The 27,966-nt window shown below is 40.5% G+C and overlaps 1 protein-coding gene across 2 annotated transcripts in view; it reads right to left on the reverse strand.

The window, feature by feature from the left end:
* The window catches only part of med30 (mediator complex subunit 30), a 51,734-nt gene that overhangs the window by 17,354 nt on the left and 6,414 nt on the right, over window positions 1-27,966 (reverse strand). For both annotated transcript variants that reach the window (XM_085395560.1, XM_085395559.1), the window contains exon 4: window positions 25,453-25,560. In XM_085395560.1, the coding sequence (XP_085251686.1) occupies window positions 25,453-25,560 (108 nt within the window). The remainder of the gene's footprint in view (window positions 1-25,452; window positions 25,561-27,966) is intronic.

The raw sequence follows: 27,966 nt of genomic DNA on the forward strand, positions 1-27,966 counted from the left end.
ATTTTTGTATGTGCAGACCCTCTCCTACCTTTCCATGTGCATGTATTTTTACCTAAGAAAGCATTCAAGATTCAAAAGCACAGTCTAGTTTCAGGCCACTGTGCATCTCTGCGCCCTAGCCAGAGGCTATCCAGTTGACAGCATTTGGAGAGCAGACAGAATATTCATGATGCAACCTCGATGGTATGCGCCAGCACAAACATGACAACACAGAGCATCACAACTGTATCACATGCTGCCAAATAGAAAATATTAACGATGGAAATTTTTACACACAAAACAATATAGTTCACATTGCACCACTAAACTATATGCATAATGTATATATATATGATGTATTTGCTCTCGTATCGCTTTGAGCTCACAAATATTGGACATACACGGTGAGTCAATACGTTGGGCAGACACAGCAGGAAACTCATTGATTTCTGCTGTCCAAATTAGACATCGCAGCTCTTGTTTCACAGTGATTAGCGCCGCTTTAGAAAGTCTGCTGCAGTAAATTCCCCTAAGCTGATTAATGTATACGATTCTGAATGAACAATTTAACATGAATGCTTCCAGATTGCACTTGATGATGTGAGTCCATGTGTATTAAAAATGTTCCACCAAAGTAAAATGTCACTCCCTGATAAAACAAAAACAAATTGCCACTCTACGGGAACTTGTAAAAAGCATAAGTGAGTTGGGGGTAAGTAAGAGGCTTACTGCTCTGCGCCCTGCCTGGGGAACCCCGTGACGCTAAATGGGCCCTGGTTTACCATCTGACAGTATACCCACGGGGAGCGAGGCCAGGCAGCTTTAATTTGCCTGACATCAGTTTAAAAAAAAAGCCTTAATTGACTTTATAAACTTTATGGCTTTTTCCTCAATGGGAAGGTTTAAGTGCGAGTGTGTTTTGTGTTTAGCATGGGCTGTCTCAGGAGAGTAAAGGCCTTTAAAGGGATTCTGAAAGCAGATAAAAGCTTTCTCTTCCAGCAGTGGCAGAAATACAATAGCCATGTTGTCATCCTTGCATACACCTACCAACGGGGTTCTTTCAATACATCCTCAGCATTGAGGTGGAAAGCCTGCAGTGTCAGCCGACTGATGCAGAATGGTTGCAATCGATTCAGTATCTGAGGCTAGTCGCCTCCTCGCTCTCTCCAAAGCATTTGAGTCTCTGCCAGGTAGCCCCATCGATCGGGCTTTCCTCTGTGATTTGGTTCCCAAAAATAATGAATGAGGGCTGAGCGGGTGAAGTGCTGTTGCTTTAAAACTACTGATGGGCAACCATGCAAGCAACTTAACCTCTGGCAAAATTTCACTGAATAATTATTAATTCATTTTCTTTCTTTTTTTTTCAAACAAATGCACATGCACGGTACTCTTATATCTTCTCTTGTCATATTTAGCTCATGTGAGCTCCTGAATTGATTGCTAACTGCAGCAGATTGCAGTGTGAAGAGAATGCAAACAGATTAGAAAACAACATAACATTAACAATACATAACAAATGCACGGCTATGAGGGACAATGCCATATTATTTTTAAAACATGATGGTGGGTGATATTAAATTCCACTTAACTGTATTTATATAGTGGCAGAGACATGCTGGGACGAATGCATTACATTCTGTGTTCTGCTTGGTCTGTGCAACGTTTTTATTTAGAAGCCTGAGCATATTCTTTAGACCGCTCTTTTGTTTGACCTCCTCCCCTGTTCTCCAGCTGTGCTATGCAGCTTTTCATGACTCACATCAAAAATAGACAAGGTGTATGTTTTTAGTAGAGGAGAGAAAAGCTTTTGGCACGCTTCTAAAACATTCTGCAGAACATAGTAGAAAAACCCAATTACTTCACTTTCTTCTTGTTTGCTTTTAAGCATTTTCCCCCTTTGCAATCATCTTGATAATGTACCTATTAAAGAGGGCTGGTAAGTATACAGAGGCAGAATCCTGTAAGTATAGAGTTATAAATATGAGTTACTCAGTTTTAGCCAAACTGTAGCTGTGAGACAGATGGCCTCACATTTGACCCTCGAATACTTTGATATACAGAGGTCAGGGTCGACTCATTGTCTGCAAAGCACCCAAGTTCTGTGTCTGCAAAATAAGCCCAAATCATCACCCACCATCACCGTGCCTGACAGCTGGGATGAAGTGTTTCTGTTTATATTTAGTTTTCTCCAAGAATGTCGCCGTGCATTATGGTGAATCATCTCCACTTTGGTCTTTTCTGTCCAAGTGTTTGTTACAGAAGGCTTGTGGTTTGTTAAGCTGCATCTTAGCAAAGCAGTGCAGCCATGTTCATTTTAGAGAGAAGATGTTTTCTCCTGGAAATCCTTCCAAACAAGTCAGGCTTGTTCAGTGTTTTTCTAACTGGACTGTCATGAACTTTAACATGTAACATGCTAACTGAGGCTTACAAAGAGTCTTCTGAAAACTCTTTGTCACATGTCTGCATATATTGTACTGCCATTTACTGTATTCACCTTTGTATATATGATATTTTATCTTTTTTCTTTCATAAACTGTCATCAAAACAAAAAAAGGAAGCAACCCGTCCAGCCATTTTATGCTTTCATATTCACAATTCCCATGTTAATATCAATTCCCATAATATTCCCATATTAACAGCAATCAAAAAGACTGACTTGTTTTGACTGATCAATATCAGTTAGGCTCTGCCTGGAGACACAAACGTAAACAGCTACAGTCAGCTGAACCTGTGCTGCTAACTAGCTAGCTTATTGACACGGTCTAAAGAGGAGAGGTGAATGTGGAAGTAGCTTCGGAGAGCTGACACCGGCTCTGCAGGCTTGCTGCAGAGCTGGCTTGTAGCGGATGATGTGCGAGTTTTCTGTTTATTTACCTATTAGTGTTTGTTTGTACCTCTCAAACATATAAATTGCTCATGCTATGTGCACTTAATGGGTTTGTGTGAACATGTGAGAAGTGAGAGCTTGAAGCCAGTATTTGAAGAGCGATACCCCGCTGTCTCAATCTCAGAGCAGACAGGACCTGTTTCTTTCATCTCTCTCAGATGTCTGTCAGGAGCTTATATCATCTGAGGCCAAGCCGAACACCACCTCTCACACTCTAAGTAAACATGATACTTCAAGGGGTTTTAATGGGCAGAAAAGGATTCCTCCGAAATTAAAAAAAAAAAAAAAAAAAAAAAAGTTCTTCAGGTGCCAAAAACAGTTCTTCATACATGAAAAGCATCATGTGACGCAGTGATGTGTTAAATTGGCACAATCACTCACATACACTTAAAATCAGCTCTTTTGTGGCACGTCTCCAAAAAGTAATATCGGTTCTAATTAACTCCATCGTTTTAAGAGTGAAAGCAGCAGTGTGGGGAGGGTGAGAAAAAGAGAAAGGCAGGCAGATTTCAGGAAAGATAAAAGAGAGGTAATTTCAATTTAAAGCCTCCAATGCACTCACAGGAGATGCTGTTTACTGAGTGCAGGGAAGAGTTTCAAAAGAGTAACAGCCTGTTACTTGTGCCTCACCCTCATCAAAACTCTAATAGACTCTTCACATACACAGAAAGCAGTTTCTGAAGTTCAAATGTACACATTTCTACCAGCTCCTGAGCAAGCAGCTTTCCCTTTACTAAATAAAAAGTGGAATGGAAAGCGATGACAGGGTTTGACGCAAAACAAAACATAGCAGGCTTTCGGGTGATGTAACATGCCCTTTGGCAGTCACAGCACAGATCCTCAATCAGCTCCTGACAACAAACCCTGACTACAGCTAAATCTGGAAACAAACGCACCTTATCAAACCATTCGCATCCCTTACACAGCACACGGGAGAGGCTGCTGTTGTTTGTTGTCTACTCCTTGATTTCGTGGTTCTGATATTAGCTGCCATATTTTGCTGAGTGCTGAATTGGAAACCCACATGCTCTGAACCGAGCGCACACAAACTGCCCTTTATACTGTAACTCACCCTGTACAGTAGATTGCAAAACAATCAAAAACAAACAACTTCCCAGCCCAGCCAATCCCAGCACACATGCATGGGGGAAATTACATTTGGCTCTTCGGCACCTTATTCTTCATTCTGCTCAACATCGACCTGTTGGACCTCAAATGAGTTGGTGTTCTAATAATTTCAACACCAATAATCTAATCTAGAGAACTGACACGTTTTCTTTGTTTGCAGGGGCCAGGAGGTCACAACCACTCAGCTCCAGAACCAAACATAGCTCTTTTTCCCACCTCCAGCTTTGACAAACCCATAACGTCAGTGACGGACACGTTCATCCATCCAGCTCCTCATCCATCACAATTTACAAGCTATTATTCATAAAGCATCAAATGTAACCTTGAGCAAAATTTAAAGATCCATTAGGGTGTCATTTTGTAATTTTGATTAGCTTTGATCAATATTGTAGGAGGAGTAGCAAGTGTTATGAAAAGTGGAGGGGTGAACAGACAACAGACACCTCACAGAACCTGTGCTTGTTGATTTCTGGAAGGATAAGAAAACAGAACAGTGTCTATTTTTTAAAGTTTTTAAACCTAATTGTCTGTCAGTTTGTTTGCTATACTTATACTTTAGTTGATCTTTTATAGCAGTGGTTAGCATGGATGTATCCACAGTGAGTCCCTTCAAGAAATAAACACTGTAGAGGAAAATAGAGGATTTAAGAGAAATTGATTCCTTTATTCGCTTGATTTGTGGCTAGACAATTTTTGGTTTTACTACTTTAAAAGCTTTTAATCGGTTTTAATTTAATTATTATCAAAGTTATCTAGTTTTAATCTGATTAATTTGCACAAACAGAGATTACAGGAATAGCCTTACAGGAATTATCTCTCAAAGTATTCCTAAAGCTACATTAACCGCTACATTCTATGGATGGAGTCACCACGATGGGTAGCTCTGCATGGTCGATTTGGCCCAGTTTAATGCTGGATGCCCTTCCTGATCCAACCATAAAGAGATTCGCATCTCCTCCCATTCTCAAACTGCCTGTTAAAAAACGCTAATAGATATTTATTTACCTGCACTTCTCAGTTTGGCAGCAATAAAAATAATTTTAAAAACCTGTATTATTGTAGTCAAAATCCACTTAAAACTACTAAATTATCACAAACAACCCACTGCTGCGTAGTCACGAGTAGTTAAAGTATTTGCCCCTAATAATTATGTTGATGGGCTAATTTATACTTTATACTAAATGGCTCTTTTGATAGTAAAGGTTACAAGCCCCTGCCACAGAGCAAGATGCAGAGTTAAACCGATCGATCATTTACCTTTACTTTAAATAACTTTGTCGATTTTGGCCACTAGGACACGTCCAAAGTTGCACTTGTGAATAAAATTTCACAGCCCAATGCAAGATGTAAGAAAACGGCAACCAAAAGCAAAGAGACAAATGAATGGAGAACAAAGATGCACAGATCAAACACAAATAGTAAACAACAACGCATGTTTCTTCAGTGGAAGAGAACAGAAAGTCGAAAAGTGGAGAATGGGAGAGTCACAGAGATGTGGCTGTGTGTTTTTATTTGATTAGTAAGTCATAAGTTTACAGAACAAATTTTTTAAAACTCAAGCACATCTACCATACACCTTAGTTTTAAGTTTTTCTACATAAAACTTTAAACTATGCATGATGCATTCAGCTGGACTACACATTATTGTAAGCTTGGAACTTGGCCTAACGCTGCACCGGAGGAGGAGGAGGTGCATCCCAGGATGTGACTGTTAGAGTTTGTATTGTTGATTGTTATTTATGCTTAGAAATATTTAACCATAGATGCTTAGAGGTGTATAATCAATTGTGTAGTGATAAGTTGTGTGATCTTTAACAGGCTACAGAGGCTTGGTGTGCATTCCACACTAGAATGCACACCTACATCCTGGGAGCACGGGAAGAGGTCGCATCTTGTTTTAATTGTTTTATGGTAGGATTAACGTAGCTACGTCTGTTCTAGTCTAAGTGCTTTTCTGTTTAGATGAACTGCTGGACTTCCTCACCGGGGGGGGTCTAGTCTACCCTCTTCCTGACCAAGGATGTTTGACCCTTTGATCAGCAACACACACACACACACACACACACACACACACACACAGGCAAGGTACTCTTTGTTTGTATGTAGACGTCGTATGTTAATGAACCTATGCATATTCATGTAACCTCAATAAAAGGACAGTGTTACGGGAGGACGGACGAGAGCGACTGGGGTCAAGCGAAGGAACGGCGCTCTGTCCGGTCTCTCCCGTGCACGAGTAACATGAAGGACTTTGCCTATTTGTGTCTTGCTTAGCAGTGTAATTATATTGTCTTCAACGTTCCAGCGGATGGGTTCAAGCTACAAACCTATCAGTGACTGATACAAAAGCCTCCTCCAGACTTTGGTACAAAGAGAAAAGAAGGGAAGCGCTTGATTCAACAACAACAATCTACAATCCCAACACATCTACATTTACTACACCACATCTACTACTCCTACCACCTCATTAATAAACACCACGTTTCAGCCATTATGTTTCATGCAGTCTCCACTAATATGAAATATGATGAATAGAGAAGATAGACATGATGCACTGTAGGCTGGATTCTGATATATTATGGAGCCTAGAAGCTTGCTAGAATAACTTGACCTCCTCCCACATGTACTTGGAACATTGATTGAAAGCATATATGGCATAAACTGGATGTAATCTTTATTAAAGAATCTATTTTAAACTTGTGCTGTCCTGTTTTTTGCTATTATTTTTGATGCAAACGAGAAGCTAAGAAAAAGTTTCTTTCCTCTGGCCATCAGGATCCTAACCTCTGTCCTCAAACATCTGTATATCCTCAACCTTCTCTTGTACCTTGCTATTATTTATAATCTACACTGAGAAAACCTAGGAGCACACCACCATACAAATAACTTCCTTGACAAAAAAACCCTCAGTCTTTTAAGAGACATGCATTTTTTTTTACATAAATGCTGTCTGCAACAATCAACAATTCTACAGAAATCTACATTAAAAGAATGGATTTGTTTTTCTTACATTATAAATAAGTTGAAACTTTTACTCAGACTCTTAGTGAAACCCTGGTGACCTGAAAGTGCCCCAGCACTAGTCTCCTTCTTACTAAATTAAAGACATCTCTCTTTACTGACCAGCTTCATCTTTACTGAAACCTCTTTCACACAAATTAACCTCTGACGCGCATCCTACATTTTCCAGTTTATGCTAAAATTAGCTTCAAAAGCATACAAAAAAATATAAAAGGCTTAATGTGGTTTTTTTAGTTAAACAAGTAACCTGTGCAAATTATGTGCACAATACAAGCTGAACAAGGTTTTCCAACTCTCATGGCTGCTCGTCTGAGTAAACAGCAGTCAAACAATAGCAGCAAAACTCTGCTTCTCTAATTGCTTACATAGCCCTTAAACAGTGCAACACAAAACAGAAATAATTGGGGTTACATTTGAAACGAAACGCAACAAAATGCTGCAAAATACCCTCCCCAAATAAACGCTCTGATACCACCCCTGCAAGAGCTTTGCGGCTACAATGCCCCTCTGACCCCAGCAAAACAATTAAAAAGCCCTCGGCATACAAAGAGCTAGTAATGGGCCACATATGAGGCTGCTAATAAGACAGAGGTACGGACACCCACTGTGCACAGCGTACTAATTCTGGAGCCTGAACATAGCTGGAGAGCATGGGAATAGAGGGACACAGGGATAGAGGGATAGAAAAGAGAGAGAGAAATAGGTATGAAAAGGAGGGGGAGAAAGTGGAGCACAGCAGGGGGAGTAATGTCTGCGTGAGTGGAAAGGTAGACAAAAAAAGGACAGAGACGGGGAATCGGAGCAAAGCAAAAGAAATTAAAAAAGAAAAACACAGCGAGAACATCTGCCAGCCAAGCAGTATCCCTCTCTCCTGGTCTTATTACAGTGAGGTGGTTGCGTTTGTTTATCATCAGGCCTCGGCAGAATACGCGCCTGCTCTTAGATAAAACTAAGCACCAGTAACACTAGAATTCATTATATACACCGAGCCGGCAGCAAGCTCAGACAGGTCCAGAGAGGAGAGAAGAGCAAAGCCAGACAGTGGATGCCTGTTCTATTTGAAATTACAAACATCCCGTTGCTTTTAATTTCTCCTTTTCTTATTTGAATAAAGAGGACAGACACGGTAATTAACGGGGTATTAAAAAAGCAAAACAGTGTGCAATGAGGGAGGGAGCGAAGGAGGAGGAGGAAGAGGGTGAGGGGGCATGGGAGGCAGCAGCAGCAGAGTGGGAGAGATAGTAACTAAAAGAGGGGAGAGGAAGAGAGGAGCTGTGGAGAATTAATAACAGGCCAGATCTCTCCAAGGCCTCCTTAATGGGCTGTGACAGGAATTTATTCACACTTAGGCTGGTATTAAATCAAACGCAAGGCGAGTGGCAGTGGCAGGCTGCAGCAGTGGAGTGGGGCGGGGGGCAGGGGGTGGGGGGATGGAGTAGAGAAAGCATTGGGTTCTGCCATGTCACAAGGGTCTGGCATTACAGTCCCTCTCTAAGGTGGAGGGTCATCTCCAAGGCCCTTGGGATGGATAGAAGGATGGAGAGATGGCGCAAGGAAGGGTTGTATGAAGAGAAGTAAGGATGAGTGATGTGCCAACGACAAGAGAGCCTGTCCCATGCCCCAGATGGAATGATTATCAAGTAGTCCAGAGAGCCGCAATGAATCATTCTTACTCCATTCTGCAAAATGCACCGTCACTCAGCCAGACAGCCGGCCGGTCCGTCAATCGGTTAGCCAATCAGTCAGTCAGGCGGGCAGAAAGGAGGCTGATTCCCTCAGACTTGGACACCCCTCGCTACAGAAAGCTGGCAAAAGTGAAAGCTACTCAAATCACAAAGCTGTATTTGAATCAGCACTCTGAGAAATGATCTGCTGGCTACTTTATTTCTCATATTCCTAGTTTTCCTCCATTAATTGGCGTGTGACCAGTAATGAATGGCTGCAATTTATGGTCACTTGGGGACGAGATAATTCAGTCCTGTTTTTATTTTATTTTTTTTTTACTGGAGCAGAAACATGTGGCTGACTGGGGACCCTGAATTGATATGCACAATCACATTCCTTGCTACCAGGGGTCTGCAGCACAGAGATTGAGCAATCGCAACCCATTAGGCTTCAATGAATTATGACGATTGCATCTAAAACATTTATGCAAACACTGTTGACTTCTGCACACGCTCAGATAAACTTTGCTTCTTCTCACAAACATATGCAAAGACTGCAGCTCACTTACACTTGCATGCATGGGAGTGAGCATTAAAAGATAATAAATAGGTTGTATACTTCAACATAAGGCAAAAAGGCACAAATTCATATTCGCACACATGTATAGAAGGGAATGTACACACTCAAAGACACTTAAGTTAAAACACATAGTGTCACACAATGTGCTTCCTAATAAAAACACTTGTGGAGAGTGATGAGAGCGTAACCTCCCCCCTCCACCCATTCCAGCTCTGGGCAGATTGCATCACCATCCGTCAGCCAGACTCCGACAAACAGCAATTACCCCAATCGACAGATAACGAGAGCAAGGCTATCACTCACAGCCAGGACGCCCCATAAAGCAGCCAGACATTGCCATGAAGGAGTCATTTATCTGCTTCTCCTCTGCCCATCCCCCTTCTGCTTCCACTGCATCCTACTCTGATCTTTATGTTTACTACCTGTTCACGCCACAAGCTTTAAGGGTGGGCTTTAGGCCCAGCTGAACAGAGGGTAGGATAGAAGTCTGAGGCCAAATGGAAAGTGACAGCTAACCCACAAGGGTCAAGATTACTAACTCAAAATGCAGTTCTTTTAAAGGCATCTACAGGTATTGTTAATATGTGTGTTTCAATCACATATTGTATATGAATAATGGATATGATTTCTGTGTCTTAAATGTGAAGCTAATGCACAAGTACATTAAACTTGCATTCTATCTAATGGCCAACAGGGGGCACCTCCTCTAAATAACCAGGAGCTGATGAGTTAATGATCTCAATCTTTATTTAATGTAAAATGATGGTCGTTTTGTACATTAGGGTCACCTCTGATGTCCATAAGGAGGGTCCCAGCAGTATCGCTTAGTTTCAGTCACACCCACGCCTCTCTTGTGATGTGCGTTTTCAAAAAGCTAAGATGGTAAAGGCAAAAATTTACCATTTACCATAGGCTATGGTTTCTACCTATTTTTATTTGCCTTTTCACATCAGTTCACCTGTGACGAACTGGCAACATATCCCAGGTGTAACCTGCCTCACACCCTCAGACAGCTCAGGTTCCCGTGACCCTAAGCTGGAGAAGTGGTTAAGAAAAGGGACGGATGATGGGGCAGCCAAGTAGCTCCCAGGCAGTACAGTATATACCCCATGAAGCCCAGATTTTAAAACCACCATAGCTGCATTCACCCTCATCCACCCTTTGTGCTCTACACAGTTCTGTCAAATAAAGGTCTAGAGAGACAGAAATAAAATTTTAAAAACAAAATAGAAATCAATCACAATGGAAACAAAGCGCTTATAATGTTGCATGCTACAAAGAATTGAATGAGGACTTTAGGGGAAACAGAAAACCTGTGACCTCTGGTTCAATCCAGAGAGTCTGTGTGGACATTGTGGAGGACTATAAATATATCCGAGTACACATAGATAAAAAACTGAACTCGGTTAAAAAAAAACACTGCTGCACTCTACACGAAGGGCCAAGAGTTGTCTCTATTTTCTGAGGCGGCGGAGGTCTTTTAACATCTTTCAGACAATGCTCGGGATTTTCTATGAGTCTTTTGTGGCCAGTGCCATCCTCTATGATGTTGCATGCTGGAGCAGCAGGTTGCTAACAGACTCAATAAACTTATCCACAAGGCTAGTAATGTTGTGGGGACGGAGCTGGACTCCCTTAAGATGGTGTCGGAGAGGCGGATGTTGTCCAAGATAAGGACAATGCTGGACAATACCACCCACCCACTCCATGGCGTGCTGGCCAGGCACAGAAGCACGTTCAGTGAGAGACTGAGATTACACAATGCACCAACGCACAGGAAATTATTCCTGCCTGTGGCCATCTCCCTGTTCAACTCCTCCATCCAATGCACAGTACATCCAATACACTCTTTTGCACATCCTCTACAGTCAAATAAAATATATTTTAGAATAAAATATCAATCATATTTATTTAATCTCTGTTAATCTATCTATGTTTAATCCATGTTCTGGAGATGACTAATTGAGCTGTTTGTATATAAAAGAACTATTTCTTATATTTTGTAACTTTGTCATATATCGTATTATTTAATTTAGTTCAGTCTGTCACTGTACATATTGTCTTGGAGCAACTGTAACCACATCATTGCCTTAAGCATTTATAAAGAATTCTGATCCTGATAAAAACTGTAACATTTTCCTGAAATACAGTGCAGTGGAACCTGCGTGGGAATTATGTGTCTGCATTATATCTATGCTGTAGGCCTCCATAATATCTGCGTCAAAAACGCATTTTTAGTAGATTTGTCTCTCTACACAACCACAATCAAATATAAATCAAACAATCAACATGTGATTGAAGGGTAGACTTTAAGCTTTAATTCAGGGTTATTGTTTTGTTTCTTTTAAATACCATAAATTGTTTAAGAATTACAGCCATTTTTATACACAGTCCTCCAAAAATAAAGGAAAGAAATAACATTAGAAGTGTTGAGTATGTATTTTATAGCTTTTTTGTGTAATTTTACATAACAAGAGGCAAGTAAGGGAGGCCATCATTAGACTGTAATTCCATATAAACCTGTTAGATAGACAGAAAAAACTTTAGAAAAGGACAAATCAGAAATCTAGTACATTGTTAAAAATAATTAACATAATCTGAGTCAAGAACATTCCTGGAGAGTCGGGTGTATCAAGAATGGAAGTTTGACTGAGGGTTTACAACAATGTTTGAACCACTGATTACACTCAAGAACAATAAGGTCAAATTAGACTTCTACATCTAAAAAACCTGAATAGTTATGTAAAATAAAATAAAATACATCTTGGACAGAAGAAACCAACAGACATTTACCAGAATGATGAGAAAAGTATGAAGAAGGAGAGAAGCAGCTCAGGATCCACATTATCAGTTTAACATGGTGTTATGCCATGGTTATGCACGGCTGCCAGTGACCAGTGCATATGTGGCTGCTGATAGAACTGGCAGGATGAAGTAGGCTGGCTAACAAACCAATGCAAACTGCAAAAAGCAAGCCAAGAGTTTCTCAAGGCAAATAAATGGGAAATTCTTCAATGACCAAGTCGGTCACCTGATCTCAAACCAGTGCAACATGCTTTTCCACAACCTAACCCTGAAAGCAGACAGATTCACAAACGAGCAACTGAAGGCAGTTTGAGTAGAGGTCTAGTAGAGCAACTAAGGGGGGGAAACATTTGCTGATGTCCACGAGCTTAAGATTCCACGCAGTCATTGACTACGAAGGATTTTCATCTAGGTTTACCTCATTAATTTCCAACATCTAAGAATGAGGGACTGTGTATAAAAATGGCTGTAATTCTTAACAGTTCATGCACAATATTAGTAAAACCCCTTGAATTAAAGCTGCACTTTAATCACATGCTGATAAACTTACAATCCCCTGTGGACTAAAAAAAATATCTCTTTGCCACAAACATTATGGAGGGTAGAAGAAGCCCAACAGCTATCATATCTCAATGATGATGGAACCTCTGCATATCACCAGTTTTAACACTGTCCTGGTGGGTTGTTCTATTAAGGGGATGTTAATCCTAAAAGACATGTTTGCATAAACTAATATGTCTCTCAGCTTCACTTGATTGGTTTACCAAAAATGACACCTCTAACCAATTTCAGATCCAATAACCTAAAATAACCAATGTCAGGCTTCACCACATCCCTCATGTGGCTTACACCACAGTAGATATGCCAATATGTTTTATCTGGATTTCCATTTCTGAGCTGACAAGGATTAGTTTGGTATGATTTAGGGTTGTCCCATTTTTTATTTTATTTATTTTGGGGGTGTGGTGGGGGGGGGGGGGGGGGGGGCTATACTAATATTCAGCAGTGAATAATCAAAGTCTTGCTTGTTTAGCAGGGGGTGGTGGTTGTAGTGGTGGTGGTAGTAGTGGCGGGGGGGGGGGGGGGGGGGTGTCAATAGCTACTCATGTCAAGTTTTTTAACTGCAACAGAATCTCCATGCACAAATGACAGATGATGCCAATGCTGTGATTTCAGTTATTTCGTTTATCCACTGAATGCTGGTGAAAGAGAAACTGCTGGTGTCAGGATGAAACAGTAGGATTTTTGGTATAACTTTTTTTTTTTTAAACTGAAAAAACTCTGTGGTTACAGCCACAGCATGTACTTAATGTACGGAAATATGCAGTTTTTGTCACTGTTCCTAATTAAAGCCATCCCAAAACTCTGAAGGATTTCCAAATGGCCTGTTATTATTATTATTATTATTATTATTATTATTATTACTCAGCTCTATGACAATGAGACCAGTCCTTGATGATTTTATTATATAGAGCAGGGGTGTCAAACTCAAATTCACAGTGGGCCAAAATTCAAAACTGGAACAAGGTCGCGGGCTAACATTAATATTTATTGGAAAAAAATCTTCCTCCAGATTTAAGAATGAATCTCTTCTTATGGACTCAAACAAGTTTTGCTGAAAAACTGAATATGGAACAAGCAAAGCTTAATACTAAACAATATATATATTAGCTGTATAATACCAGTAGGCCAGCTCTAATAATAATTTGGTATGGCTTTGCGGGCCAAATGTAATTAGGCTGCGGGCCAAATTTGGCCCGCGGGCCAGAGTTTGACACCTATGATATAGAGCGATGAACCCCATCTTCAATGAAAGGGATTTAAGACAAACGATATGATCACATGCACTCATACACAAAGGGTCACATTCAAGAAGGTGTGACATGCTCAGTCATAAAAACATCTTGGAACAATTACTAATTAAAACTGAATGACTCTTCTGTATGATGAAGCTTTCTTATTTTCACATTAACAAAATCATGATGATTTTATTATATCATGTTTGATTGAGTCTGCTTTATCCCAATCCTTAATGTCATTGTTTGAATATTTATGGTTTCTGTAAAGAACAAAAAGTCAGATTCTTACATAGTTGGGGAGCCAGAGCTGAACCCAGTGTTCCTAAATCACACTTGCACCAATTCGTTGGCACCCTTTCCACAGCGAGTTTCAGTGTCTTCCTTATGGACGAAGGCTCGTGTCCCTTGAAAGCGCAGCAACACTGTGTAAAAACAGCTTGTTCTAGCAGCAATCACCCAGATGAACATGACGCATGATTTATCTCTTCATTATGTTGTTGTCTGTTATTTGTGTGTGTTTTGGAAATGTGCATGAGAGGATGGGTGACTCATCGACTGCAGACCAGATCTACCTACGGGTACAAACAAAGTAATCTCAACCCGAACCTGCCAAGAGGGCTTGGAAAATGGCTAAATTTAGTAACAAAATTACTACCTTAGCAATTTTGGTGAAATGAAGCGTGATGATCGCTGCTGTGAGGGAGAGGGACGTTGGCTGGAAAAATAAACTTACATATTAAAGAAAAAACACAAACGAATTTTAGCAAAAAATCCAAACTCCAAATTAAAAAACTGAATATCTACCTAGTGAACAAACATCTGGATAGTCAACTATATGGCTAAAAAGGCAACAAGAAAGTAAACACTCTTGAAATTCTAAGGTTTTACATTTCTTTTCATTAAAATGAGGTAAACACAACTTTCAGTGAGCAACAGCACATAACATATTATACCGTGTCATCATTTATTTAACAAAAACTAACCCCAAAATGCAGAAGGAGTGTGTGAAAAATTAAGTACACTTTTATTGCTCAATTTAGAGGGAAAGTAGTTGCCAGCCGCTGCTGTTCAAACACATTTGATTAATTGATCATCAGCCAGAATGAGCACCTCTATAAAAGTTCACGTTTTGTCAGTTTGTTGGTCTGGTGCATTCAGGTGTGTGTTAATAGGAGGAAAGACATCAGCAATGATCTTAAAAAGTAATTGCTGCTGCCTATCAATCTGATAAGGGTTATTTGGCCAAACACATTTAGGGACAAGATTTGCAAGAGTTGCTAGTCTTCCAGAACATTCCAGCAAATTCATGCCAAGGTCAGACATCTCAGGCTACAGCCCTCATTTAGCATGTAAGATGTTAAAATTCATGCAAGAACAATTTTTTTAAAAAAAAGACTGAAAACTTGCTTGCTTGTTTGGAGGAAGCCTCTTGCAAAACTGCATCTGAACAAACCACAAGACCTATGGAATAATGCCCCTTGCACAGACGAGAGCAAAGCTATGTAATGCACAGCATATACTCCTCATACCAACTGTCGAGCATGGTGGTGGAGCGGTGATGATTTGAGCTTGTTTTGCAGCCATAGGACTTGGACATCTTGCAATCATTGAGTCCACTATTAACCCCTCTGAATAACAAAGTATTCTAGAATCAAATCTGAGGTCATCTGTTCGTCAGCTAAAGTCTGGCTGAAATAGGGTCACGAAACAGAACAGTGATCCCAAGCAAAACAGCAACAACTGAAATGCTGTGGCTGGACCTCAAAGGAGCTGTGCATATGTGCAAATTCTCAAAAACTTCAATGAATTAGTGCAACGATGGGAAAGAGAGCGAACCCACTGAGAAAATTATCTAGAAAATGATTTTTTTCAAGTCATTGCTGCTAAACGTGGTTCTTTTTGTTTAATGAATGATGATGTGGAGTAATACTAGAATGGCTCATCTCAGGTTGTATTTACCTAATTTCAGGAACTTATGCAACACCTCAGATTTTACTTTCTTTTAACCATGACTGTGTGTCCTTACTTTCCATTCTTTCCTTTTGTATAAAACAAAACGCACTTCAACGGCCTCCCTCAGATCACTCCCTTTTGTTGAGCGGTAACCATTATAGTTTCTGCTCTGAGATTAGCTCACTGAGAGCAGAGCATGCAAAAAAACCCATCCATGGATTCAGAACTCTGTTAGGCCGCCATCCTATCATCCCATGACAATACATTACGCCATTGTTCATTATTTACAGCAGTGAGTGAATTTAAAGTTTGATAGATGCCATCTTTTCTACAAAGAAAAAAAAAATCTTCTTTTGGCATTTCTGTGGGGGACTATGAAGCTAAACCACTGTGACATATCAGTCAGAGAGTCTGCAGCAAGCTTGGACTTATCTTTTCACTTATGCATCAATCTTCCCCCTGTGTCGGCATCCTGCTACAAGAAGGCCTCCTTTTTTCAACGCTGCAGCTTAGTTTCATCAGTTTTCTGTTATTCCTTTTGAAGACACTATCTGAATGGGAGCGGCTTAGCTCTGACAATTCACAGCTGTCTACACATCTATCAATCCATCCTTTTATCCATCTTTTACCTGTTTCTACCTTTCTGTACATCAAGGAGTCCCTGATTCGTTGCTACTGTTGTATACCATTTGATCCATCACAAATGCAACGCAGGAATGCTTTTATTTCTTGCACTTTGCTACATGTTTGCTTTGTTTTGTGTCCCTCCCCCCTCTCGGTTGTCTTCCTCTGTCTCCCTCTGCTTCACACATCTATCCTCAACATGACAAAATGGCTATCTGTCTGGTGATCCATCTTCAAACACCTTTCCCACCTGAGCGGTCCATTTCATTCTCTTCTTTTCCTCCAGAGAAAGCTTTGCTCCCAGACTTTTCTTTTATTTCTTTATCACAAATCTTTCATCTTTCACTTCTTCATCCTTTTCATAATATCTCGCTGCCTGCCATTTAGCCCTCTCTCTCCCATCTCTTCTCTCTCTCTGTTTTTCTTTTATCTCTCTCTGCTTGCTGATATCGCACCCTCCTCCTCCCCCTCTCATCCAGAACTATCCTATCTGGCTGGAGTGAGTGCAGCAGATGTAGCCAGGCTGCAAACATCTGCTTCCCCCTGTCCTGCTGCGTCTCTACTCTGCTGATCAGGCTAACTGCTCTAACTCCCCAAAGCTTGGTGTCCTTACTGCTGCCTTAACGCACAGCTGGGCACCCTGGGCAGAATCACAGCTAAACACGATTTTTTCCAAACACATGAGGCATACACCAGAAATCCAAGAGCCAGATTGGAAATGTCTGAAAAGTTCAAGTTTAAAAAACTTCATCGTGGTAGAAAACTTCTTCAATAATAGAACTAAAAAAATTACAATAAAAAACAGAAAGGATCACAAGCAAACAACTGTTATACATCTCAGTACAGACAGAAAAAAAATAACATGAGAGCAAACACAAGTACTGTACTGTGCAAAAGCCTCGAGCCACCTCTCATTTCTTTATATTTTGATAGGAAATGGGAAGCAGGAGTGGAAATGTTCAAAAATATGTACAAATTTACATGAAAATAAAGCAGAAAAGGCAAAAAAACAGAGTCTACAGAACCCTCACAAGCTTTAAAGTCAATATTTGGTATGACTACCCTTATTCTTCCCTAAGAATCTCATAGGCAAGATTTCTTGTAATTTTTTTAAGTATTCTTTAGGAATAGTGCTCCAGGTTTCTTGAAGGACACCCAAAGCTCCTATTTGGATGTTTGCTGCCTTTTATTCTGTTCTGTCAAGATGATCTCACACTGCTTCATTAATGTTGAGATTCAAGCTCCAGGGAGGTCAATCCACGACTGGTGGTGTCTGTGTTTTTATCCAGCTATGCTTTTACTGTATTAGCAATGTATCTGGGAAAAACGAAGCTGTTGCTGTCTGTGTTCATAATTCCATCAATGCTGTCAAGATCCCCCAAACCACGACAGAGCCTCCACCATGTTTGACAGATGGCTGTAGACACCCACTGTTAAACCTCTCTCCTGACCATTTTGGAATATCTTGACAATTTGAACCAAACACTTGAAATTTGGATTTGTTGCTCTATAAGACCTGTTGCTTTTGTCCTTTGTCCGCTGACAGAAGGGTGGAGCTGTATTGGACAGCTTGTAATACACTGACATAAACCCTGCATGCCACAGAGCATCCAAAGCACACATGGTCTATGGTTTATAACTCATTATTTAAATATATTCAGTTGTTGGGTGTTTTTCAGCTTCTGAAGTAGGAAAGTCAAAGCATAAAAGGTATTATTTCTAACAACTAGTAATGCCATGTGGGTGTCTACTTTGCTTGCCGATGACGTGATATACATTCTTGCCAGTGGTTTCGCATTTTTAGTTGATCCACAGGGGACGGTAAAGCTCAGAGATATGCAGCAATGCACCAACACATGCAAGAAAAGGGAAGACTATTAGACTTGTAAACAATACAGGTTTCAAGCTTCTATGGAAATCAGGTTTTCAAATATTTCACAAAGAAAACACACACACACACAGCAAGTTTGTTATGATTGAAGGTTACTCATAAGAGTTTGGTAAGAAGCGCTTTATGTAAACAAAAGTTTTACTTGTCCACATGAAAACAACAGGAGGCGCCTGCAAAGGAACGATGAATTAAAATCTCAATTATGCTTTAAATAAGGCCACTTATTAAGTCAACAACAAGCCCTAAACTAAAAAAATAAGTATGAAATAACATATCTTTTGTACAGTGTAAAGAGCGTTTTTAATTTATATTCCATAATAACGTCTTGCTAGTGTTGAGGATTGCAGAATGTGAAAAAAGCTTTCCCAGAGCGCATTAGGACAGCTTGTCTTCCCAATCTGTATATACTCGGATCACTTGACAGAAATCAATTTGCATGCTAATGCTTTGCATAAGAGGAAGGTCACGTCACAAATAAGGCTATCACTTCGATACAAAGGTGTCTAAACTTTATTCACTTTCAGCTCTTGTGTTTAATGTGAGAGAAACACACAGATCTGATACTTTTTTCCCCTTCCTTTTTTGCATTACTCCAGAATTGTAAGGATTGGATTAAGCACTTGCTCCGGCAGGCTTCTAATGTTCTTTTTGTGGGTGTGGTAGCGTTGTGTGCAAAGGTGAAGAGACTGAGTGCAGTCGAGTAGAAGGCTCGCTGCAATGTTTCACTGTAGTGTTAACATTTAAAAAGCAGCCAGGGGAGCTCTGCTCATCTCTTCTGCTGACACTTCTGACCTTGGACTATTATCATTGCAGCAAACGCAGACAGAGTGGCATGTTCAATCTGTACAGAGCCAGTACAATGCACGTACAAAGAGAAGAAACAGAGAAGAGCAGGGCGTCAAGACAGCACACACACACACACACACACTGGAAACACGAGTAAAGCAAACTCGATCTCTTCTCACTGAAGAAAGAACTAAGAGCTCTTTGTCTCACTCAGTACACACACACACACACACACACACACACACACACTCTCTGTATATATAAACAAAGCAAATCCCCTACTGACGAGGGGAAATAAAAAGTCATCCTAAATAACGCACAGTGTGCTTTACCTAAATCTATGCCATACTCCACTGTTAATAACCACTATGCTCACTTGAGATATGGGAGATATTCTGTGTGGCTGCTGCCTGCGTACTCTAACTCCCTGGTATAGGTTTCACTGACCCAGGGCGGATATTTGCATGTAGTGCTTTGCTGTCGTCATGATGGGCCTGCTTCCCAGGGAGAGATTAAACCTAATCCAGGACTCAAAATAATCTATTATGACAAATGTCAAAACATCACAGAGCAGGGTTTGTCAGTGTTTAGAGAACCTACTTCATATCGCATCGCCCAGTTCAAACAAACGCCATGTAAAAGCACCTATTCCTTTCAAACCAACAACCCATTTACCCTCGTCAACCTTAATAATACTGACGTTTTTCTCGCCCTACCCCTTTTGTTTTGTTTTGCAGCACAAGTAGTTATTCAACTGTTTGGTAATTTCCTAACCTTGAATTTCACTTCATGGATCTAGGTGGTATTTTGGTAGTAAGTACAGACCACATGGAAGGAGAAGAAGTGCAAAAACGTGGGAGGTCCATTCAAGTGAGGCTTTGTTGGAATTTTAGTAAAAAATGTGCCTGAAATTCCAGGCTCTAAAAAAAGAAAAGGAAAAAAGATTCCAAACACCGGCTTCTGCCATAACATTACAGACAAAACTCGAACTGAAAATGAAGCTCCAGATTCAAAGATCGCAAAGCAGTTCAACATGGCACAGATGCCACGGCAACTTGATCTGTGGTTGTAAGCACTGATTCTATCCTCCCCGCCCCGCAGCCACGATCGCTCCAATCGTGGCTGCGGGGCGATCGTGGCTCAAGAGTTGGCAGTTCGTCTTGTAACCGGAAGGTTGCCGGTTCGAGCCCCGGCTCGGACAGTCTGGGTCGTTGTGTCCTTGGGCAAGACACTACACCTACCGCCTACTGGTGATGCCCAGAGGGGCCGATGGCGCTTCTGTCAGTCTGCCCCAGGGCAGCTGTGGCTACAACTGTAGCTGCCTCCACCAGTGTGTGAATGTGAGAGTGAATGAATAGTGGAATTGTAAAGCGCTTTGAGGGCCCCGAAAAGCGCTATATAAATCCAATCCATTATTATTTATTTATTTATTTAACTGAATCAATGATTAATTGTGTTACGTTTTCCTAAAACGATCCAGGGGACATGGGAGAGTAAAAAAAACATGTCAGAGTTGAAAAAGGAGACATGGAGGCAAATTTGACAAAGGTTTACACTGAAAGAAACGGACAAGCCTCTACCACCTTTGAAAGAAAAGAATCATACCAAAACCCAAGCAAGAGGTACACTGTCCACACACCAATTTGGGTATTAATTCATGAACCAATTGGTGAGATCTCCTCTCACTTTCTGTTTGACGTCTTAAAAACCGGATTCAATTGGCAATGACGGACTCTCGCTTTCTGTATAAATTTTGTGATGTTTCCTGGACCCGTGGAGCTGAAAAATAAAACTATTTGGAAGTGTTAAAAAGCTGCAGTTCTTCATGCAGCCACTAGAGGCTAGCTCCAAAAGGGAGTCAATCCCCTTAGACTACCATGTTAACATGCCCAACTTTACAGGGGAAACAAGCATGTTTAGAACCTGTTACCAAAAGTGTTTTGGCCTCTACGTATAGTTTTCACCAATAAAAACTCTGAGTAGGATGAAGTTATTTGTTGTTTTTTGTCTGTAGTTGTTTAGCCAGTTCTTTGTCAGCTGAGACGGGAGGGTCACATGTCTAAAAAGCTGACAATAAGTATTTGTAACAATATCGGGAATAAATCCTGATTTGAGTTCAGGAGATGACGTTTGAGGCGAGGAGGAAGAGATTGAGATTATTCTAATGTTAAATGGTTATATATAGTTTAAAGGTCACAAATGGGACTTATATAAGGCATACTACATATTTGGCCTGTTTCTAGCCACATACACAAAACACGACAGGGGGCAAGATAGCGGTTTCCACAAACCAGCAACCCCTTCACAAGACTTTTTAATGGATTCACTCTTTATTTTTTCGCTTTAAGTTTATGACAATGCATTAATTTGTTGGAAGGCATGATTACACACTAATCAAGGCACATTTATGAGTTCACCATTCTTTTTCTTTTAAATAAACTCAAAAACAGTACTTACCGTACCTTTAATTGTATGCAAATGACAGCATGATGTCGCAAAGTAGCCCTACTCAAAACTGGAAGACACGCGTTCATTATGACTGTGTGTAGATATGCGACTTTTATCCCAACACAAAATAAAAGTGAAGCTATAATGCTCTTAGCTTTGCCAACATTTTGTATTATTTATCACTATCATTATTGAACATGCCTGACAAAAAGCCAAACCATCTGCGTCTGGTTTTCGGACTGCTAGAAGCCTGCTGTCACTTGTTGATCTGCTCTTGTCATGCAGTCTGATTGGTACAGCTGCTTTAGCGCAATGAAATCAGTGATGTGACTGACTGGAAGTTCATTAACCACCACAGCCTCCAGCTTCATCCTCCTCTTTTACATGCTGATCTACATACACCAAAATAGCAAGTGCACCTGGAGACGCCCACACAGTCCACTCTGACATCTCGCTGTGCTTGTGCAATTAAAATATGGAGCTACAAATCCTTAAGACTAAAATCACACCCTGTTTTTATACTAGCCTAAATTTTCTGAAGTAGCTACAGAGATTTCACTCATAGCGATGGGGTCTATTTTCCCCCGCTGAATGAAGTATCATCACTTTAAATCTTTGATAAAGTGGGTCCAATACAGCCAACATTTCCTGCTATTGCTTCAGAAAAAAAATGTATTTGAAACACACCATTATGAACCTGTCACAGAAATTTTAGTGCATCTATCCACAAGGTCAAAACCAATCTATACATTTGTCTGCAAAATGTGACATGAGTGTAATACTTCTTGGCATTTTTGACAGTGCTATTGCTGTTACCAAAGAAACCACAGGCCTTACTAAATCAATCAGGATGGGTCTTTATTTTAAGAATAAGATGACACTAAAAAGCCTTTTCCCTCTCAAAGCTTCATCCACAACATTTCCTATTGTGCAATTTGTTTAATTAACATATAAGGGCCCACATTTCCATGTAACTGACTTCTCATACTCAACTCGTTTGTTTAGGTCGTGACTTGGGATCTAATCTACCTTCAACATTTCAGTCCTGACTGTCGCTGGCATGTCAGTCCGAAGAAAAGCTGCACTGCACTTCAGATCGCTAGAAAATAGCCGCTCTATCACAGCTGAGCGAAAACTTATCTGACAGTGAATAAATTTAAAAAAAGCTCTTAGGTGTGTTTGATGTCTGACAATTGAAACCAAACGTGAACACCTTACACAAGATATGGGGAAAAAAAATCAAGTCATCTCTTCTTTCTTCTTGTTAATATTTAAAACACCTCCAGCTACTATTTTTTCCCCACACAGCTCTTTGTAGTTGAAGGTCAGCTCAGCTCAGTCTGTTACTGCGATCTAAAATGTATTTATATACTACAGAGGTGTCTAAAAAGCTGATAAGCATTTTCGCTGCTTTTTGATTTATTACTGCCATTATTTTTAATTATTTTTCATATGTTGCAAACACCTTAGCAATGTCAGTGTTCATGACCGTAGATGAACACTGAGACCAAAACACAACAAATCCAAATATCACCACTATGACTGGATGTGCAGAGCTTTGCTAATGAATCCCTAAGCTGGAGCAGAGGCCAAGATCCCTCCACAGATCGAACAACCTGTTTATGTTACTTTGGTCACAAACCGTTTGGCTAGGATGATCACATAAAATGGCTTTTTTTGGCTTACATTACCAAATGTTAACATACCTGCTAACACAGACAAACTTCTACCCACCCAACATAGCAGCTAGTGTCCAACCTTACTTTGCTTCCTTGCTAACGCTGTCAGTAGCAAAATACAAATTAAATTGTCTCTGGAGTTTGTGTTGCAGTCAGTGATGCACTGAGAACAAGTAGCCATTAGTGAACTCTATTGCTAAGCTAACATTAGCTAGTGTTACTCACTGCTTTGCACTGTGGGGGAGCAGCAAAGAGTGACTGAGGCACAGCCAAGTAGCAAACTCTGGGGTTTAAGAAGCAGCAAGCACAGAAAACTGCAGCTCCCAGTGCAGCTGCTTGAGGCTGCCTTGAAAAGCAGTCAATGCCCCATAGACTCCCATGTTAAAATGTCAAACTGCACAGGATTAAAAAGTATATTTACAGCTTAGCACAAAAAAGCCCAAAACATTTTGGCCTCTATGGATAGTTTCCTCCTCCATAAAACCAGTACAGGGGGCAGATTTTTATTATAACTCATCCATCTGAGGAATAAGGCTTAAAGTTATGGCATATGGCTGATAAGGCCAAACAGGAAGCTGTAGCTGACAGCTGCTTTTCAGATCTCACCTTTGCTAATTTCATATACTCATTTGGATGTTTTCACCGCCTTTGATGTATGAGCATTTTTAATGGATTTTACAAAAAAAATAGTGCAGTTTGCTGTGCTTTCTGGCTCAAATAAACTAAATTAATCAGCATAGCGAGGTTTTAAAATGATAGTCCAGTAACCAGTGGGTGTAGTCGCAGTGTTTACATCCATCTTTGAGGTACAGTCTATGGGTAAGGCACACGGTAGCATGTCTTTTAACATACAGGTGAGTTCACAGGAAGTTGCAACTCAGCCAAGGTCTCATTTAAATAAGTTACATTATAATCAACTCCCAGATTGGCAAAAATTACATGGAAAATGCAATTAAACAGAACTACATTGTCAGCAAAACTCAGGGATGCCCCCTGGAAGACATCATGTGTTATTCAATTTCCCTGCCACTGGCAACAAAGACAACAAACTTATTATTAATATGATGATTATATAAGAATCACATGCCTGTAGGTCTATATCAGCACTCCAATGTTTCACAAATACTCCCAAAAGTCCCTGTATTTCCTTGGAAGGCTGAGGTTGGAATTACATCCGCCTCTTCATTAAATATGGTAAGAATCAGTCAGCCAGTCCAGGTGCTGCACTCAAACTAATATTAAACACTTTTATGCAGACAGACAAACATCGAACACGACTCTCAGACACCCGAGGTGCAACACGACTACAAAGCCTTTTCAAAAACGTAGGAATTAGGAATTAAGTTAGACAACTTCAAATTAATTTTTAAAAACCCAATAATAATAATAATAACAATAATAATTACTACAATAAAATCTGTATACCACACTGTGCTGGATTAAATGTGGAGGTGATGCTTGAGTGGTGCGCATTAAAACAGAATCAGCTGCACAACATATCAAATTGAGTTCATTTTGAATCAGTCACAACATAATATCTGCTCGGTTCAATAAGATCAACAGTAAACCTCATATGAGATGAGTCTCCTTCATTTTAACCGTACGCTCCTCCTGCACAGTTGGAAAAATGTCATTAGGTTCAAATATTGGGTCTTCAAACTGCTCCTCAGGTTCCCCGACTGACCAGGAGATTCAGGTTTTGATAAAAATTAAACTAAAAAAAAAAAAAGATAGCTGAGGATGAATCTAGTCCCCAGGAAAATGTTGTAAAATGCATTTGTGGTTAATAGGATTTCCCAGTGGTATCATGACCTCCTTTAAACACACAACCACTATCATCAGACAAAGTTTATCAAGTGTGGCCTCTTAATTTTGTTTTTGCACAAACCTTCTGTACAACCTGGATGGTTGCAATTCAAATAAGAGCAAACCTGCAATTAAAAATTCGGGTTAATGATGTTGAGTAAAATTATTCATCTGGAATAAATTGCACGCCTAATTATCATGTCTTGTCTGTACAATGATACTGAAACATCACTGAAATAACACCATGTTTATAGCTGAAATAAAAAGAGACTGAGATATCACTGTGAGCCTTTTCAAACCTTTCCCATTTTTTCTCTAATAAGCTTCTCCTCGTGTTGTTACAGGCTGGAAATCAAACCTGTAAGCCTGTCAGTGTTGTGCTGTTCATCCAGAACACCATACCTTGTTGACCTCCAGGATTTCTCTCCTTTCCTCACTGGCAGAGCGGCTCTGTCCACCTGATCGGTCTTCATGTTTGGAGCCGTCATCTTCCACAAAGGGTATCAGTTGCTGGAAGGGACAGCAAACAAAAAAATGTGGTTGTATTACTTACTGTAAGCAAGACAAGCGTAAGAGGATCGCTCCCAAAATGCTGACTTATTCAGATAACTGGATTGTGTTTCCCTGCTTGGAGTCGCACAGTAAGATCCATATCGTAGTTTTTTCAATAAAATCTGTTTAAAGATTCACCTCCTGATGCAATTATTCTCTTTCCTACTTCTATGTTTTTCCCCAATCTAACGTCTAAGGTCCAAATAAATTAAAAGCACTGTGCTGCCTAGTCACATCTTTCCTATACGCCCACTGAGCGCAGTTATAGGCCACATTTACATGTGTATGGGAAATCTCAACTAAGCTATATTCAACATATCTCTATGCCTTCTCGCACGATTGTTCCCACAAAGTGGTGAAAATGGGGATTGTGTGTACGTTCTCGAACACTCTCTTCAACGTGGAAAGACAGGGACAGGAAAAGAGTGAGAGGGAAAAGCGAGTGGGAGATTAATTCATTTTTAAACACTCTGTGTGCTTGACCTTGTCTGCTTGACACTAGAGTGAGGCTGATGTGCAAGAGCCTTCAGGCGAGGCAGCGTTCCCGAGAGCCGACAGGGTCACTGCCTGCTGCTTTGCGTCACACTGCCCCCTAGTGGGCACCTCGGTGTGGGTAGGGGAGCAGGAGGCTTGCTGCAGTCACACATCAAGTAATCTATGAATGTCTTGAGAACACACTGTTCCTCATAACACACAGACAGCAAGGATATAAAAGACCTGCACTGACAATGTGTGATTGATGTTATGCTATCTTTGCAGAGCGACTGCACAAAATTGAATTTTGTCAACAACAAAATAATAGACTGTAAAGCACACGCAGTGAAAATGGAGTCAAACCTGAGTTTCATATTCTCAAAAGACAGCAACAGTTTTATATAGCATGACATTTTATGGGTTTTAATAAAGGCTGTGGACGACTCTGCTATGGTTTGTAATACTGGAAGCAAGAAGTTCCTGTCACAAAAAAACATCTAGAAAAACATTGTTTTCCTTTCCAAAACAATACTGCCATACCAGACAAGATCACAAACATAGATTAGGTAGGACAGTCTCCAAGCAACATTAGCTAATAAAAAAAATATCCCATATGGTGGAATAGCAAACCTTCCTCCAATAATGACTTGGCAAAGCAGTAAATTATGACTGACTACAGATTTTGGCCCGTGTTGTGCAGCTGGAGCAGAGGCCCTGCAGACAGTCGACGGCTGATTTAAGTAACCTGATTCATCTGGAAGCAATGACTGACTAGTGTATGAGTAGAGTTGGAGCCAGACAATATCAAGACAAGCACAAAGGAAGTTATAAAAAAATAAAATAAAATACAGACAGAGAGAGGAGACTAATAGAGTAGGATAGCACTGAAGAGGGCAAGAGTCGTGGGAAAAGAGCCAGAGAGAGGTGAGAACAGAAAATGGGCACGGGAAAAAGAAAGGCAGACAAAGAAGAAAATAAAGAATGACAAAAAGACATAAAAGTCTGGAAAAAGTTTCTTTACTCCTGTCAGGTTCCAGGCTTAGCTCTGCGCCAAACTGTAAACTCTGACTCTTGGAGGGAGAAAAGACAGCAAGGACATGTGCAGGATATTATACCAGACAAACTATGAGCTCGCCTTCAACTTTGAGCAGGAAAAGATGAAAGTTTTTTCATTAGATAATTTGAGGCCGAAGCCAACGACATATCACATTTTAAAGGTGGTGGGCTCAGTTTGGCAGCCCGCGGGGGGAAAATGAAATGTGCTGAGTAGGTTGGGAGAGATGGATGGAGAGTGTATTTTGTGTGTGTGTGTGTGTGTGTGTGTGTGTGTGTGTGTGTGTGTGTGTGTGTGTGTGTGTGTGTGTGTGTGTGTGTGTGTGTGTACATGTAGCTATGCAGCACGTGCACGTCAAAGTGTGAGTCATAACCCCTGCCTCTTCCACAGAAAGATGGATGTGGTTTCCTGGCTGACAGAGAAGAATGGCCTAATGAAGTTCTCCAGGTTGCCTCAGTGAGACAAAAAGAAAAGGGTAAAAAAAGACTGGAAAAAAAAACAGCAGGGTGAATGTGTAAGAGGAGAGGGAAATGAAATGGCATAGCTGTTCACTGCAGGAAATGACAAGAGGAGAGCAAGACTTGGGACCACAGGGAAAGAACAACATGGGAAAAGCAGAAAAAGACAGAGAGACAAAGCCAACAAGGACAAACAGACCGGCCCGAGAGAAAGAAGGAAATGAGCAGAGATCCAATATCTAGCAGATATCAGAGAAAAGAAGATGAAAGTGGTAGAAAATGTGGGGAGGAGGAAGAAAAATGCATCTAAAAAGGAAGAAAGCAGATTAAAGTCTGAGAAGGGGCAAGCAAAAAGCTGCAACGAACGACAAGTGGAAA

This window comes from Rhamphochromis longiceps, linkage group LG22 (assembly GCF_057381845.1).
Source record: "Rhamphochromis longiceps isolate RC_006_pf linkage group LG22, R_longiceps_female_GT1.1, whole genome shotgun sequence".
NCBI classification, from domain to species: domain Eukaryota; kingdom Metazoa; phylum Chordata; class Actinopteri; order Cichliformes; family Cichlidae; genus Rhamphochromis; species Rhamphochromis longiceps.